The sequence below is a fragment of the Prinia subflava genome, chromosome 15 (assembly GCF_021018805.1).
Source record: "Prinia subflava isolate CZ2003 ecotype Zambia chromosome 15, Cam_Psub_1.2, whole genome shotgun sequence".
NCBI classification, from domain to species: Eukaryota; Metazoa; Chordata; class Aves; order Passeriformes; family Cisticolidae; genus Prinia; species Prinia subflava.
Genome location: NC_086261.1, coordinates 7,155,110 through 7,173,082, shown reverse-complemented (window position 1 = coordinate 7,173,082; position 17,973 = coordinate 7,155,110). Strand labels below are relative to the sequence as shown.

The window sequence follows — 17,973 nt, the reverse complement described above, 5'->3', positions numbered from 1 at the left end:
CACTACTTTTCTTTTTTCCTGCTGATTCCTGCATGGTCAGGGTTTCTGCAGGCTTTCCCTTCCTGATCCCCCCCAGTTTCATAGTCCTGTCTCTCTCACAGTCCCAGCGAGCCCCTTCTCCCCCCAGCTGGGTGGAGAGAGCCCCTATTTGCAAGCAGCTTCAATACCCAGGCTGTTTAGGGCTCTGCTGTCAAAGAGAGCCTGTTCAATGCACAATCAAGGGGCAGCGATGCACAAAATTGCACACACACACGGAATGGGAATCTTTTCTCAGTGCGTGTTGAGCTTTGAACGCTTAAGTGATTCCACCTCTCTCTTCCCCATCCAATTATGTGGGCGACACATGATAAGATTGCCAAAGGAATTAGTGAGGGAAATCTTTATACTGCCTAATCAATAGTGTTCTGCTCAGCAGAAGGCATCTCCCCACTCTGGCCTCAGCCATGCTCCTGTCTGCCTCCTGAAAACACAATTTCACCTCCTCTCTGTTTGGACTGTGGAGACCAAGAGTTAAAGCAGCAGTGCATCTGTTGAGAATGGCTGTAGTTAAAGAGCTTCTTTCTTGCTTTAAAAAAAAAAAAACAAACAAAAAATATAAAAAACAAATATAGAGAGAGCTCTGCCAAACCCACATTTCAGGGTTTTAGAGATGTTTGCTGTGTAGGCCAGAGGGACCTTCTGCCCCTTTCTCATGTATGGTCCTTACAGGGACGGCCAAAAACCTTATAAGCAAAGATGTTGGATGATAATTTTTCTAAGCATCACTGAGGAAAGACGCCAGATTTTATGGGCCACTAGACAGATCCAATATAGCAAATCCTCTGTTCCACTGTGGATTCTGAGACCAAATTATCAATTAATGTGAAGCATTAAAAAATCCAAATCCCTTTTAGTTCCCTGCAGTCATTAGTGACAAGATACAATATCTATTGCTCAAATGCTTTGCCAGCATCCCCTGGCAGCAAGACAGAAACTTCACTCTTATTTTTTTCAATGTATATAAAAAACCATATGAGATCAGTGGTTTTTACACTCAAATTCGGCTGCCTCTACATATTTACTCAGATGGAGAAATAAATCAGGTTTGGGTTACTCTCCAGGTTAGTTATTTGTTATTGGAATAAATGCATGGTAATAGATCTGACAGAGGGAGATGTTTCCCTTTCAGTTCTGTGTTTGAGGTAGAATTTGCTTTGTTCTGCACTATGTTATATTGATGTTTTTTCCCCACTGCTGGATGACTTCATTTGCTCTGCTTCTTTCCAATGTCCATGCCTCTGCCACAGCTGGCTGTAGGATGCAGTTTTATGCATAGACTTCTCTTTTGTTTTCCCCCAACTGTAACACAGAGGCAATTTAAACAAACAGCATGAAACTATTTTCTAAGCCTTTCCCCCCACAATTCCTATCTCAGCTTTTTGGGAAGGGAGGTGAGTTAGTCATCCAATGGGCAATTCCCCAAGCAGAATGAACTGCAAGCTACATTCAGCAGCTCAGTTTCCACTGCTGGTGCAGGGTGGGCAGGTGCCCAGGGCAATGACCAAATGGACACACCCTGAGGCCATATTTTGGGTATCCCCCAAGCAGCTCTCAGCCTGAGTTCCTCAGTAGCACAACCAGAAGTGTATCCCCAAACCACTGTGTTTGCCAACTGCCTTTCCATCTTGGGATTTTGTCCCAGTGGGAACACAAACATCTCATTGGAAATTCAGCAGGCTTTATGCCTGTCATTCACTCTTCATGTGCTCACTGAAATCGTTACTCCTTTTCCTCTCTCCCATTCCCCAAATCTTTCCTACTTTGATGCAGAGGAAAATGTAGTGCTGTATTTCCTGCCCCAGAATTTTGGTTCCCCTGTCCCTTTCTAAACTTTGAGTGCTGGCAGGTTTGTGGGTGATTTGAAGCTGTGGGATCAGGTATTTTCTTCCCCAGCCTGCGACAGTACTGATGGGACAAAGACTTTTGGGCCAGTGTAGGGTGATGTGTGAGGTGCTTCACTGGGACATTTGGCCAACAATACCCTTAACTCTGGCTGGCCTGAGCTTGTTCAGTGAAGACATCAGGCCTGGGCCTTATTCTGCTGGCAGAGGAGGGCTGGCAATGGGCAAGAAGCAAGATGCTGAAGTACCGCATACAGAGGAAATGCTCAAGAATCTTAAAATCTCTCTTGTCTGGAGAAGAATTCTGGGTCCCTCAAGGGATGACATTCTGTGTGACCATTTTCTGTGGCCTCACAGTCCAAGGAAAAGTTTCAGGAGGCTGAGTCCCCCTTGGCCCTTGCCCAGCTCCCCCTCTCTCTGCACTGGTGGCCACAGGGGCCAGAGGGTCTCACCTGCACCACGCCCTCTCAGCAAAGGCTGTGTAGTGTTGGGATATCGCGGCCAGCAAAAGACTTTTGGTTCAGTTAAAGGCACCCCCTCTCCCTTCTTGTCCCCTTGCTTCATCCCCCCCATCCCTCCCTCCCTCTCTCACCCTTCCCTTCTCTTTTGTTTGTCTCCTTCCCTTGTTCCCACCCGCTCACTGTCAGGAAGGGCCGCGTCCGAAGGGCCAGCTCAGCGCAGCGTGGCAGCGACACAGACTGGCACCGTCGGCAGCTGCAACAGTGAGTGCATCCCGACCCCTGGGGCAGCTGGAAGAGGGGGACTGGTGCTGCTTGGGCATGAAATGACTCCTGGGGTTGAGTGGCTTTGGGAGTAGGTCGGGTCTCGTGTGTTTGGCAGTGAAGGGGTTCTTTCTTGTCTGTGATGGGAACTGCACATGTTTCTACTACAGCCACCCTGGGGCTACTCTGGATGGTGAGATAATGAGGGGTGAATGCAGAAGTCCTCAGTGCCACCTTCTTCTGTGGGTGTCCAGGCTGTGTCTGCACTAGTGGACAGTGTGGGCTGTCCTTGGCCTCTGATGGCAGCACGTACAGCATGGTTTGTCTCTGTGCAGCCAAACTACCCCATGCCTCCAAGCAGGGTGGCATTTGCACTATTCACTGGGACTGTCCCTGACCTGTGTTATTCCCTCAAGAGCTGCTTGGACAGTCAAATTGGCGTGGGCCAGAGCATCTGAGTGGTTGGATTGTCACATGCCAGCCCTGACACTGTTTGTGTGCTGGTCTGGACACACTCTGGGTGTCTGACCGGGTGTCTGCAGCTGTGATTGAGTGGATGTCACCCAACACTTCCCACTGCTGCTCCCATCCCTTGGCCAGAGGAGAGGCAGTGAGGGGTTGCTGTGAGTTTGAAACTCTGACAGAGCACAGCAGTTTTGTTCTGCCCAGGGTGTGGCTGATGCGAGCTGTGTGAACCCACTGGGGGTTGGTGCCCCTCTGTTCCCACAGAGCAGAGCCAGCATCCCGTGGTGCTCGCTGCAGGACCCTCAGCTCAGTGTCCCCAGCTGTCACAAGCCTCCTCCAGGAAGCTGCAGGGCTTAAGAGACTGAGCTGCAGGAGCCTGAGGGAGCAGCAAACTTGTCTGTCCTGTGGGATTTTTCTGCTGGCACACAAGGAAATGCTCTGTTGATCTAGAATGTTAGGGAGTCTTTGCTTGAGTCCGTTTTGGAAGTGTATGGAGCTAATCCACCCTAAGACACTGCACAGAGCAGTTATGACCCCTCATAGTTTAAGGCAGGAAAGTGACAGCTTCCACACTTTATTTCCCAACAGCTTCCCTGTGCCAGTAGTCCCAGAGATGGGCATAAATATTTGCAAATTAGGCATGGCTGGGGTAAATCACCTGGCTCCAGTTACCCCAAGCTCCCTGTGGCACTGTGAGGGAGCTGTTTGCTCCTGGCCAGGCAAGGCAGGATGACCTGTCCCACACTGAGTGTCAGGTCACCCCTCCTGCTCTGGACAATGCCTACAGCAGCTGAGTGCATCTTGCAAATCCTTCCTGGGGTCTGTGACAGAGCAAGGCTCTGGCAATTCCTGACTGTTGCCAGAACCAAATGGGAGTGTGAGTTTAGATACTGCTGATTTTGCAGGGGATATGTCAGCAGATAAGATTTGCCACTGAAAGGTGATTTTGTTACACTTATGCCTTTCTGAGCCAAAATTGAATTGTGGGGTGTGGATGGGAATTTAGTTCTAAGCACTGATGTAATTTTGTATCCTTGGCCCTGAAGGCAGTTTTAAAAAAATTATTTTCCCCTGTGCCCTGACACTATTTTGTTGCCTTTGAATCATGTCCTTATGACAGAACAGATACTGGGGCTGACCTTTGCAATGTGACATAATAATATGTGACTTCTTTATAGCTCTTTTCATTCAAAATGCTTGGTACACTGTGAATCTGATCTTGCAAACACTTGCCACTGGGCCTAGCACTGGGTGCTCCAAGCAATCCCTGGGGAAGCCAGAGGAGCACAGAAGTGCTACACCTGGTGTTACTTGCAGGATCAGGCCCTGGAGAAATGTAGCACATCTGTGAATAACCACATTTTGGAGAGAGAAAGCCTTACCCTCTCATTTATCATTTTTATTTGCTATCAGAATGCCATGCCCAGCACTAACATGACAGCCTCCCCTTGGCTACAGTGTCATGGCAGGTGATGCTGGGGCAGTATTCATAGCTATTATCTACCACCCTGTTGCTTTTTTTTATTATTTTTTCCCAGCTCTAAAAGCCTGTTAATTAATAAACTCCTTTAGCTTATCCTGCACCATTTGATCCCGTAGAAATCACAGCATTTTATCTTATTAGAAAGTAGGAATTAAAGAATTAAAACTACTCAGGGGGAAAAAAGAACATTATCACTTTCCCTGGGCATCACTTCTGAAAAAACCTTGTCCTGTACCTTCAAAAACCCCAGGCTCAGCCCCCAGGGCTTGACAAAGGATGGAAATCTCAGATCAGTGAATGCTTGGTCTGAAAACTGCTTTGTGCTCTGCCGTGCCTGTTTTGAAAGAGAGCAGAGCCAGGTGCAGAGGGAAGAGTCCAGCAGTGAGATCCCAGACCTGGACTGTGCTGCAGGTCCTTTCCCTGCTACTGATGCCCTCTGCCAACGTAGGAAATTCCATTAGTGCTCCTGTGCCTCAGTTTGCCTTTGTTAAAGGGTGATCCCTGTTCGTGCTCAAGGAGATTCACATGAAAGTAAGATTGCAAGGGAGACAGTCATTACAGTGTTGGGAAACAGGTAAGTACCTTAGGAATATACTGAGAGTCTGTGAGCTGAGACATTTGAGGTAGGGAGTGAATTTTGGGAGTCCTCAGTGACTGGAAAATGGAAAGAAGGAAGCAGGTGGGATCCTTGCACCCACCTCTGCTTGGTTTTCTCGAGATTGGTAGAACCAGGAAAGAAAAGTGCTGCACCTTCTTGTTGATGAGAATTGGTTAAATCTGGGGTGGAGACCCACCAACCAGCACCAGGTACCTCCAGACTTCACTGCTGTTTGCCATCAGCAGAGCACTGCATCCCCACCACACCCTTAAAAACTCCTTTGAAAAATTACTTCATTAGGAGTAAAGAGATCTGGAAGGGATTCCCTGGATCATCAAATCCAATCCCCTGTTGCATCAATCACGTCAGATTTATCCTTCTCATAATCAAGCTCCACTATCAAACATGCTCCTAAGGGGAAAAAGACAGAATCTCGTTGCTTTAAATTGTAGCTGCCCCTGATTTCCAGTCTATGCTTAGTCATGGCCCATTTGTTAAACAACAGGTACCTGGCACAGAAGCAAGAAATTTAACACAGTTTTATTAAAATAACCACCCAGAAATCCTCACCACAAAAAAATGCTGAGGTTGCAAACGAGAATGTGCAAGGTCAGGTGATGATAGTGGGGAGGCCGGAGCTCACTCTTGCCCCTGCCTTGTAGAACAGACTTCACATAATCACCTGCTGCTAAGCCTGAGTGGTCCGGGTGAGGAACAAGGCAAAAGTACTCACAGAATAAAGGAACCTTTTTGCAATTCTTTGCCATCATGTTCATCGTGTAACCCTCTGTCTCTCCTGCCAGGTGTAACTAATGCTGAGCTAAACATTTGGCTAGTTTTCTCCTTTTGCTGACAGGCTTTTCCCTGCCATTTATAGCTTCACTGTACAAGGCATTACCTGTGCAGCATTTTTGAGAAGTCAGTGAGTTCACAGAATCATGGAATTGTTTGGATTGAAAGGGACACTACAGACATCTAGTCCCCCTCCCCTGCCATGGGCAGGGACACCTTCCACTGGACCAGGTTGCTTAAAACCTCATCTAGCCTGGTCTTGAACACTTCCAAGGGTAGACTTTCATAGTCTTGTTTTGCAGATTAGGACAGGAACTCCAGAGCTATCAGCCATACCAACCCATGGGGCTTCAAGGGCAACTTTCCCCCTCCAAAATGCCCCTGTGTTATCCAGTGAAGTCTGATTGGCTCCAAACCATGCCAGTGCTACCCAGGCAGGGGAAGATGGCTGATGCAGCAGTCTGCAGAGGATGTTGCATGCCATGAAAATAATGGGATGCTCTAAAGCCATGATTTGTCCAGTGAGTTCATCTAAATACACAATGAGTGGACAGAGGGGAGAAACTGGTGAGTACAGGCTCAAGTGTACCAGCTCAGTGTTACCCCTCAGGTGTGATGACCCAATGGCACATGGAGGTGGTGCTCAGCTCAGGCCACCGCTGCACAGCATGGCCAGAGTGACTAAGGAGGAGGGCTCCTTTGCCAAAAACAGGTTTGGAACTAGGACACTGCAATCCCATGTTTGCTTATTTAACTTGGCAGGTATTCAAGTGAAACAGGCATGGAGGGGAGGTATCAGAGCTGATCTTGGTACCCACGTGTGGGATTTTAAGTTTCTATTTCAGTATGCTCATGCTTGGAAAATAAATGCAAGCAGACCCTCTCACCCTCCTTTTCTTTTTTTTTTTTTTGAAGCACTATTTAAATGTCATAATAATCATATAGTGCCCACCTTAATGTGCCGAATGAATTAAAATATTTTATTAGTCTATAATCTGAAAATCATTACTGTGCTTACCATAAAAAACTGCAGGTCTTCAGAGGGAATGATGTCAGTGGGTCTGAAATGAATGCAAATATATTTTGTTGCCATGAAGAGAGCAGGGGTCAGACAGGCAGCCCCCAGCCCCAGGGCAGCAGGCTGTTAGCATGGAAGGGAATGAAATGCATCTCACAGTCAAGAGGGAGAGAATGGATCTCTTGGCTGATTTTCCTGGAGTTTTGCAGGGTGAGTGCCTGGGTCTGTGCCTGGCTGGGATGGTTTCAGAGGAAAGTGCTGGTGCTGTTCCCACCCACCCCCCTTGCAGTGAGGGTAAGGAAGGGCTGCAGGCAGCTCCTCCCCAGCACGGCTGAGCTGCACAGAACCTCTGGCTCCCTCCTGCTTCCACTGGCAGCACAGCTGCCTGTTCCCCTCGGGCACCCACATGCCCCTCGTGGCCCTTCCTCCTGAAGATGACTCTGGATTTGTCTCTCCACATAACTGCTGCCTAACAGGCAGGGGACAGCTGCACCCAGCTCTAAGGAAGCAGCCCAGTCCCAGTGTCCCTGGCAGGTGGCTCCCAGAGAGGCCAGGTGACCAGAGAGTCCCTGCATTGGCCAGGTGACACTGGGCACTCCCAGAGCAGTGACTCCTGAGTCCCTTGTCCTGCACAGAGCCAGGGGGCTTCTGCTGGGTATTCCTCACCTCAGTGTCAGGTGGTTCAAACATTAATTACCATTTAACTGGCTGTATTTCTATCTCTGTGGAAGGCTGCAATGGAAAAGACAGGAGCACTGGGATCATTTACCTTGGTATTACACAGCAGATTACCCTGTTCTTACAAGGTCACCAGTTACTGTGTAATTAGACCTCCAACGCAGGGAAGTCTGTGATAGGCTTCCAAACCTGTCTTCTTCCTGGTGCCAGAGAAGCAGAGGGATGGCAGCAAAGTGCAGGCTGAAGCCTCATTAGGTGCATTTAAAGCTGTTAAACAGTTTAAAATTCAGGCTGGGGGAGGTGCAATGAGAGGGTAGCAAGGCCACCTGTACCTGAGTAAGAAAAGGAGCAAAAAAACCCCAGAGCAGTTTGTCTAGAAAATGCAGGAAAGCCAAAACAGAAAGGAGGGCTGTGAGGGAGCTCTGTGTGCCAGGCAGCTGAAAGGCAAAAGGCTTTTGCTCTTCAGGTGTCACCAGGGACAGCTTTGCCAGTGGTGAAGGACTCTGGTGAGCCAAAGACCCTGTCCATGTCCCTGACCATCCCCTGGGATGGTGTCCATGGAGCCATGCAGGATGCTGCAGTGGATCAGGACAATAGATTTCTCTCTTCCATTTCTCATGTGCACCCAAATCAAACACCTACTCACAGAACATTTGGAAGAATGACAAATGCCTTTGATTATCAAGCACAAATTCCAGGGGCAGCTCATTGCGTCTCTTGAGTGGCTAATAAAGCACCAAGCCCATTCTGATCAATATACAGCAAGTAGTGCTGTAAAGTGAGAATGTGCCCGCCCCAGGCCACGTTGCATTTTGTCTTTATATACCATGCCCTCTTCAAGCCCAGCACAGTCTCTTTTCAGTGGCAGCTCCCTAGAATTTTTGGCTTTCAGTGAGCCAGTGAAACAAATGCTGTTCTGAACCCTCCATGTAAAGAACCCAAGTTAAAGAACAAAGTGTGTATTTCTACAGCAACCATTAGTTTAAATACTCTTTTATTACATATTCACATGTCCTCAATTCAGCCCCACAAAGAACATCCATAAGGTCAACAGCTTCTGAAGAGGTGAGGCAGAAAAAAAGACAGTGTGAAACTATTGATTAATGAGGACAGAAAGGGCTGTATGTAAATAATTTGTCTAAAGAATGACCAGAGTAGGGAGATGTGCTACCTGATTGCAAATATTTACAAAGTTGTGAGTTTGAAGGTTAGAAAATGTTGAGAGAAGTATATAGAAGTTAGCACAGTATAATGTGGTGAGGATGAAAGTGGGGAAAATCAGTGTGGCAAGCAGGAAATTTCCATCGTGTAGGCAAGATTCATCTGTGATTTCCTGAGGGAGGCTCTGCGTTGTTCGCTGGGATATATGGACTGGCACCCATCAATACCTTAGCAAATCCTTTAGGACCCGCTCTCACAAAGGAAAGGGAGAAGAATGGAATTTAATGGGGTTTTTTTTCAGCTCTACTCTCCCCCTGTGAAGTGTTTTCCCAGGCAGACGCCTGTGTCATTGTGTGCACACCCCTAACACTCGTGGTCTGGAGTGGCTTATCCAGGGGAGCAAAAGCAGCCATGGATTTAAGCCCAGCACCTGTAATCACGTTTATCCTTGAAGTAAATGCTCCAGCAGTGACATAATTGAGGACTGTCCTGTCTGCTCAGCATATGTCTGCAGGGGTCATTCATCCTTTCTGACACTGCAGAGCATTAGCGGTTTTTCAGACTCACTTTCTCCTTCCGTCCTTCCGCTTGTGGCTAACCCTAATGGAGAGCTGGTGGCTAGAGTCTCTTCTAGGAAAATCGGCCTGTTTGGAGAGCTGACTGCCTTGGAGCAGCCCTGTGTTAGGGCAAAGCCAGTCAGATGTGTCCTGCCGGGTGCTGGGTTTGTGCAGTGGCCCCAGTGGGGCTGGTTGGGGTGGAGGGTCTGGCTGGCTGCAGGAAGGGGAGCAGAAGGCAACTGGTGAAATCTGTGATGGCCACTTAGTGCTTGAGGGCTCTAATGGCATCTGGGAACCAAGTTCCTGTGTTTGTGGGTTTGCTTATTTATTTATGCTCCTGGCTAAATAAAGTAGGGAGGAAGAATTTTAACACAGTGGTTGAAATGCATAGGACTGCAGCAGCTCTGTCCTGCTCAAGGACAACTTGATAGAGAATGGAGGGAACTTCAATGCACAGAAGGTCTTAGGTGGAAAAACAGAGAAGAGAATGCAAAGCTTAATTCCTTTAAATTTTTAAAATTTACCTTGTTTTCCAGCAGAATCCTGCAGCCCAACCCCAGCCTCACCATCTGCACATGTCACTATTTTGGCTATTGCTGGTTTTATTTCTTCCCCTTCCTGGTGCCACTGCTGCTCTCCCATGACAGCGGGGCTCAGACAGATCTGTCACTGTTCCTTTTGGGCTCTTGTCACCATCTGCAGCCTCTCCCGTGCTTCCCACACTAGCCTTGGACAGGGATACTTGAGGCAGGCACAGAAAGGAGATGTCCATGGCAGCTCCCCCTGGTTTGGGTCTCAGGAAGTTTAGCCATGAACATCACCATCCCCAGTGTGTCTCTACAGTTCTGACTGATGCAGGGTGGGGGTGCAGGCTGGGGTTTGCCCTGCCATGAAATGCAGTGTTTCATTCAGCAGTGCCAGAGCTGGCAGAGCTTTCCCACTGGCACAGATGAGTTTAATCACATCATTAGTAGGTGTGACACTGCAGCCTCCGATGATGAGCTCTTTATTCTAACACGGCTTTCAGCGTGTTTATCTGAGATGCCATCTGTGCCTGCACTGCCTTCATTAGGAGAGAAAGCCTAGGTACCTTCTGATGTTGGTCTGTATTTCTGTGATGTTTCCCTGCTGAGAAACCACTGTTCAACTAGAGGGTGAGAACCCACACCTGAAGGAAAGCAACAATACCCAAAACACTTAAAAGGGACAAATAGTTCATTAGGAAGTGCACTGTTTGGAGGAATCCTCAACTGGTACACGAAACTGTCTACAAGAAATGATCCAGCTATTTTATTCCTGAAAGATTTTTCATCTTGGCAAAGCAGTATGGCCCCATGCTTTATCTAAAGTGCTGCAAGTTTTCAGGAGAGTGAGGAACAATTTTTAATTTAAAAAACACTTTCTATTTTTGTACCTCCATACCATGCTTGTACATAGAAGTTTCTGGATTGCTTGTCCAGGTTTTAGACTCAAAATCATTAAGATTTTTGGGTGCAGATCTGAGTGTCTAGCCTTCCCCCTTAAAAACTCCAGGGTATATGTTGTATATATTATTAACTGTATAACATATATGCAACTATATATTTTTGTAGCTGTCCCTTGATCAACAAAGTGGCAGCATGGTGTGCTCGTGGTGTTCTACTGCTCTTGACAAGATTCACAAAACACAAACCAGGCAGGAGCTGCCACATCACAGTCTAGCTACACATGAAAAAAAGGAAATGCTTCCATAGAGAGGTGGCATGCCCTGGCTTGTATCAGTTTTCTGTCTGTATGCTGCCAGGCCGATGCTCAGCGAATCTGACATTAACAAGAAATGGATTTCCAAACAATCTAGCCTAATGAATTTTGAATATTATCATGATTAATGCTAAGGCAGTTTAACTGATTATCCAGTATCCAGAAGTAATGGAGCCTTATCTACATCTTGTGTAGTCCTCAGTCAGGAGTGGCTTTGGCTGCAGACAAAGAGATGAGTGTTGTTGGTAACCCAGAGGGGAGGCACTGGCAGGACAGAGAGTCATGATGGAAAGGGAGATGATGAGATACCCATCTGAAAGCATTTCAGCATGGAGTGATCACACATGCAGGTTCTTTATTGCTGCTATTTCCTAAGCTACATTTCTCAGGCCATTTTCAGACTTGGCTTTTATACCACCAGGTTAAGATTTATTGGGCAAATATTTTTCCTCCTTCCCAAAGCCAGAAACTGAGTTGATTTTCATTCTCTGCATTGCCAAAAGAACAGAGTCCTGGTGGACGTATTTCTTGCATCATGATGGTTTAGTTTAACTTGTATCTGATTAGCTTTCGAGCTATTAAACACTTTTTGTACCATGATCAGAAAAATGATAATGCAGATCATTCATGGACAGTTTCTCTGGCACAAGCAGACTCCAGATCCCCTCTAAAGCTGGAACCAGCAGAGAGCTTCATTGTCTCATGGGTATTACGTATCTCTGAGCAGGCCTGTCCTAACAGAGTGTGTTTTGATGGAAGGGTCTCCAGCCTTGTGGAGACAACTGCTAAATCTGTGAGGTGCCTGACAAACTGTCTGAGGCTGTATTTGAATAGATCCAGTGGCATTCCCAGCCTCTGCTGTTATCTGGGCAGTGACCACGAGAAAGGTAGCTTTTGACTGGCTGTGTGCTCATCATGTTGTGCCTGTGATGCAGAGGATTTCAGATCCACAGCTGCCCAGTGCCCACCCATAGCTGAGCAGGGAGCTTCAGGTCTCCTGAGAAGCTGACCAGAGAATCCCTCCCCAGCACTACCAGTTTGCCCTCTGAGTTTCTGGTGTGGGGCTGAGTCATTCTGGGCCACAAGAAAATCTCAGTAGGTGGCCCAGGGAATCAGGTTGGGCACCTCTCCTCCACCTGGGAAGGATCTGGCAGAAACCAGACAAGGGTTAACCCCTTTAGGACAAGGATTGAGGACCTGGTAGGAGCTGGTGGTGTCTTCACTGACCTCTTTACTATATGTTTTACAAACTGCAGTCCCTCTGCTCCCACAACCCCCCAGGTGAATAAGGCATGGGTGGGGTTTGTCACAGTTTGTGTCCTGGTGTTGGAGATCATGGCTTCTGGAGCTTTTACTCAGATGAATGTGGAACTGGCCATTCCTCTGCAGGCTGATTGTGCAGCTGTTTGCAAGCAGTGAGTGCAGCTGCGTTGAGTTTTGGGAAGAAAAGGTGAAGAGTGAGTTGTAGTAAGGTGCACACCAAGCAGATTGTTGGCAAACATGATTAAAAATATATGTGCAATTTCTCCTCTGTTTCCCTTGTCTTAACCATCCTCTGCATTACCGCTGGCATTTTTAGACAGTAGATAATATGGCTGAGAGGACTCTTGGGCACAGGCACCTCTTAGAGCAGCAGTGATTTATCTCAGGCCGATTTGAAGTAGCAGAATTTACCTCTAGCTACAGCCACCCCTCCATGCCTGCCCTCCCTCATTTGCATAAGTAATTGGCAGCTTGTTAATGGCTCATTAGGAATGCTGAAAACCGTGGGATTAAAACACACTCAGCGGAGCAGAGATGAGGGGTAGGGGGGGAAAGGCCGCTGGCCCTGCTTGCAAATTACACCGCTTGATTCAACGTGATTCAGAATTACAGGTCATAAAGCAACTAGATTGTTAAATGAAGTAAGGAAAAACAATGTCAATGGCAGGTTTTATTTTTAGACTCATGTTTAAACACAGTATGTGCATCTAGGGGGAACAAACAGTCCCTTGCCAAACAGTCCTACTGACAGCAGGAAGCTCTCACCCCTTTCTCGGTTTCACATTAACCCTGCCTGGTCAGTGTTTCCTGCTCCTGAACAAGTCCATCTGGCTCCTTACATCACCTCATGGCAGGGACATTTGGTTCCTTTTCCCGTGTTCTCTCTGGGTAAATCCAATCTTGTCTCCTCTAGCAGCAGGCAGCGAGCACGTCCCTTTCCCTGGGCAGACTGAGACACCCAGCACAGCTCCACACAAGTGGGAGAAACAGCTCCAGGTTGCTCTGTGCGTTCTGTAAATCTCAAAAATCCCTAGAAAAACTGTTGTGAGATGTCTTTGGTTGCTGGCATGTAGGGGGGCAGGCAGCCAGCCTTTTGCTGTGGCACTGCCAGAGCCTGCAATGGTTGGTGTAGCCAGTGAGAATTGTGAGAGGATCACGTCTGCTCTTCCCAGAGAGTGGAGCATGGTGAGGACACGGTCAAGTAAGCTGAAAAGTTTGATGGAGGCTTTTTGTTGTTTGCTGACTGTTTAATCTCACATTCAGCACTGGCTAGGACAGCAGTGACTGCAAAGGCAGGAGAGGTGAAGGCAAGGACAGGGCTGTGATGGCTTTTGAATCACTTAGAAGAGGCTCAACCCATGGGCTGGTGCAGCCATAACTCACGGTGCCTTTCCATCAGGAGAAAACCTTGGGGATTTTTGGAGGCCAGGGTAATTCTGGCAATGGTGTAGTCTCAGATATAGCTAGAACCTTTCTTCTTGGATAAGCTGAAAGGAAATTACAGATAAAGCACTTGAGAATCATATCCAGTCATAATTTGCAGTTAAATTCAGCAACCTCTGATCTAAGTACTTGGGTACTTAAGAGCCTGCTAAGGTGACAGTTGAAACTGTGAAGTGGGGACAGCTAAGGTGCAGCAAAGCTCAGCTCTGTCTGCCATGTCAGAGTTAATCCCTTTGCTTTGTAAAAGGTGCCCAGAAATCTGTCAGGACTCACAGAGGCAAAATACTGGCGAATCTGAAAAATTTCTCAGTGCAGCTGGATCCAGGCTGAAGGCAAGGAAGGAGTGTCTCCTCCTGGATCCCCAGCCAGGAGCATGTGCTGCTGTTTGCATCACCCTGAGAAGTCATCTCCTTGTGCCCCAACCTGAACTGACAAACATTGACTCACAAGGCACAATCTGCAGCAGTTTTGTTTGTTGTTCTCCAAGAGCTCAACTTAGCCAAACAGAGCAGCTTTTCCTCCTTCTTGCTTTCATTGCTTTTTTTTTCTTGTCCTTACATCCTCTCAGATGACCCTGAGAGCCACCTGTGGCTCTTATTCACACAAGGCTGTCCAGAGCTGCTGAATTAACAACACATCCTGCCTGCAGCAGGAATCAGCATGTCCTAATGGGGACTTACAGCTGCCTGCCAGGGCAAGGCTCAGAGCTGGATCACCTAGCTCCTAGTGCTGAGCTCTAAAGAACAGGATTTGGTGTGGTCCAGCCTGGGGTGGCATCCAGGTCTGCAATGAAAGAAGATCCCAGGTCACCCCTACCTACAGCAGCAGGAACAGAGATGGCAATCAGAGAATGTGTGTCTTATCACTAGGTTGAGTGAGTTGAGCGTTGAGTGGAATTTCCTGGAGAGGAATGGTGCCAAAGTCTCCACCACTGCTGTGTGATTCTCTGCAAACTCAAATGTCTCTGCTTCCTGCACAAAAGTGGGAAGTCCAAATAATGCTGCACGATACAAAGACACCTACAGTGGTGCTTGTGACCTTCCCAAGGCAGGAGAAGGAGCAGAGGCTCCATCAAGTCTGCCAGAAGCAGGAGGAAAGGTGTCAAATGACCTTGGAAAGCAAATGTCAAATGACCAAGGAAAAACAAAAGCATTGGGGTTTTTTGTTTTGTTTTGGGTTAAGTTTGGTTGGTTGGTTTGTTTTTTTCATTTCAACATTGCAAATGAAACTGCACAAAAAGAAAAATAAGACACAGGCTAAGAGTATGATGGAGACCAAATCCCATTCTGAGCTGAGGTCCACGGAGGTGCCTTCCAGCTGTGGGTGTAGAAAAGATGGCTCAGTAATTCCCCTCTGAATGCTGCTTTAGGCTGCAGCCCTGGTGCTGGTATGTGAGCTGGGAATGAGGAAAACAGTGCTGCCCACCAAAAGCTGCCTTTCAAGTGCTAGTACCTGTATTCCCACCAGTCCCAAATTTGCATGAGGGTTTTTCAACCCTACTCCAGTTTTGATTTCCAGGTTATCTCTGCTGGTGGCCCAAACTGTGGATTTATTTTACAGTCTGTGCTGAACACTGCTGCTCCACTACCTGCTGCTGTACTGTCAGACTCACCGGGGGATAACATGTCATCTTTTCCTTTCCTAATCAGCTGGATGTCATTCAGAAAGCTGGGACAAGGAGAAATTTTCCCCCAGACACCAGCTTTCCTTGGTAGCAGACAAACCTCAAGCCTTATAATACTACTTGTACATAGCACTTATATAGCTTTACATCCTCAAAGTCCTGTACTAGCATTAAGTAATTATCTCTCTCCCTAATGGCCATTAATGCTGGCCTTTCATGAACCTCCCCCAGCTCCCCAAGGTTCATATCTAATCCAGCAATAAGCTGCTCAGAGGGAGTGGCTGGCTATCTTGCAAGTCCATGGGCTTGGATGTGTGATGAGGCCTCAGAGCAGGGGCCAGGTGCCCTGGAATATCAGAAACAAGGGGCTGTGGATCAGGTTATGCCCTTGGGAGCATCCACTAGAAAGGGATGGAGTTGAGTAGGTGATGCTGTGATCTTGAAATGGAGAGGAAGGAAACTTTGGCTGCCCAGAGGATGTGCACTGATTGCTCTATTTATTACCAGGATAGCATTGTGAACAGAAAGAGCAGAGCAGAGGGAATAATGTGTCAGTGTGGGCATGGGGAGTTGATATAGGGAGAGAAAGTTAGCTAAAAATGTCAAACAAAGCTAGACAGCCATGGCAATGGGATAAAGAGGCCAGTCTGCAGGTCTGTGGAGCATTAAAATAACAAGGCAAAAGGGCAAGCTTGGCAGCATCATAGGATTTAAAGAGAGGAGCAGAAGAGGATTTACTTGTCTTATTTGCTTGCAAGCAGAGCCCTCTTCCAAGCTATGGAGTGTCTCCAGGAGAGATGTTGTAATGCCACTGTTTCAGGACATTTTACCCTTGGGGAAGGTGAGCCTACCTGTTAGCAGGGCTCTCCCATCCTTAGCTCCCAAGAGAAATGGAGAAGATGGTGTGGGAAGATGACATGGATGTTTCAGAGAAGTCTCAGAAGTAACATGCTCTTAACAAACACCAGTCCTGCATGGTCACTTATTTCTGACAGCTTCTAGACCCAGCTCTGAGCAAGCAGAGGCTGAAATAAACTTTCACCTTCTCCCCACGGGCATGATAATGATTCTTTCCAAAGCCAAGGATATGTCTTGTAAGCTGGCTTTGCAAAAGAAGAAAACAGCACCCTATTTTTCAGCCTGATTTAATAGCATCATTTTGCTTTTATGCTTCTGGCAATGGCTGGTCCTGTAAAACAAGTATGTAGCTGTGGGATCACGTGCCAGTCTACAGTGGCAGAACACAGCTCACAATCACTACACGTTATGCAAAGGATTTCTGTCACCCTGGACACACTCTGCTTCCTGTGGCATCACTGGCACAATCCCTCTGTGCTCAGCTCTAAATCATTTTACTACATCATCAAATAACAGGGTATGGCTGACTGCAGGCCGGGAGGACTTGGTGTTCACTTACTGCACAGCTTCAGAGCAGGGCCTTTCCCTGCCTTCCTGCATCTGTTTTCTCATCTGTGAAATGGGAATTTTAATCCTAATCATTTTGCAAGGGAAGCAGTAAGGGATAGTCAAAGGCAATCCTTTAAAGCGTAATAGTCAGCCTTATGTGCTGGGTTAGGTATTGGAGTGGGTTTATGGTAGAATTTAATTGGTGCCTGTTCTGCTTATGGCTGGAAAGTGCAAGGCTAAATCTTTGCTCTCAGAAATGTGGCACCTTGTTTGAGATGCAAAGGATGCCTCTGCATGGAGCACCTCCTCATTTCTGAGCATAGCTGGGCCATGCTTTGGGATCCACAAATTTCTGGGCATTGCTTGTTTGAATTTTCTTCCCCAAATTAATTTGATTATTATTTATTACCACATTAATTTGTGGTAAAAGCTGTGTCTCACATGGCTGGGCGGATTGTTTTGACTGTTCCAGAACTTCAACCTATGAGCTAAGCCAAGGTTGTGTTGTCACATCCTTGGGACAGCTCTTGACTGTGTATGTCATTTTGCTGGCAGGTCTTCACCAGGGTGTGTCTAGAGGAGTTCAAAGATCCTGACTTATTTTAGCTTATTAGAACCGAGGTTCTTATTAGAGCTGGTTTCTCTGCTCTGCTTTCAGGGCCAGATCCTGGAGTGGTGTAAATCAGGGCCCTCCCATTCGAGCAGTGCTGCTGTGATGCTGTCTGTGTAAGCTGGGGGCCTGCTTCACACATTCTGAACTGCTCTAAGACCTGCTCAAAAGGGAGTTAACTGTGCTCAGTACATTGTACTACCTGTAATCCCAAATGATCCTGCAAGATTCAGGATATTGCAAATGCAGAGAGTTTTCAACAAGTAATCATTTTGAGATTGCTGGAAAACTGAAGAGTTAGTGCTACTTAAAGGAGAATAAAATAAGCATTAGCACAAAACAGCTTTTGCAACAAGCAAGTTTGATGTATGTCCTGCTCTGCTTACAATGTTTCCTCAGAGCCCTTTGCAAGAAGGGGAAGCAACTTGTAAAAGATGGGAATGTAGGGAAGAGCTAAATTTGCAGCCAGGGTTTCGAAGGAACAAACAAAGAAAAGCATATTTCCATTTCCATTAGGCAGAGCGTTCTTGGG

At 47.1% G+C, this 17,973-nt stretch overlaps 1 protein-coding gene across 2 annotated transcripts in view; it reads left to right on the top strand.

Annotated features, from left to right (window-relative positions):
- The window catches only part of NTRK3 (neurotrophic receptor tyrosine kinase 3), a 216,788-nt gene that overhangs the window by 179,724 nt on the left and 19,091 nt on the right, over positions 1–17,973 (top strand). The window contains exon 16 of one of the 2 annotated variants that reach the window (XM_063412344.1): positions 2,528–2,602. The exons of the other annotated variant lie outside the window; for it this stretch is intronic. Coding sequence (XP_063268414.1) covers positions 2,528–2,602 — 75 coding nt within the window. The remainder of the gene's footprint in view (positions 1–2,527; positions 2,603–17,973) is intronic. 2 annotated transcript variants of the gene reach the window in all.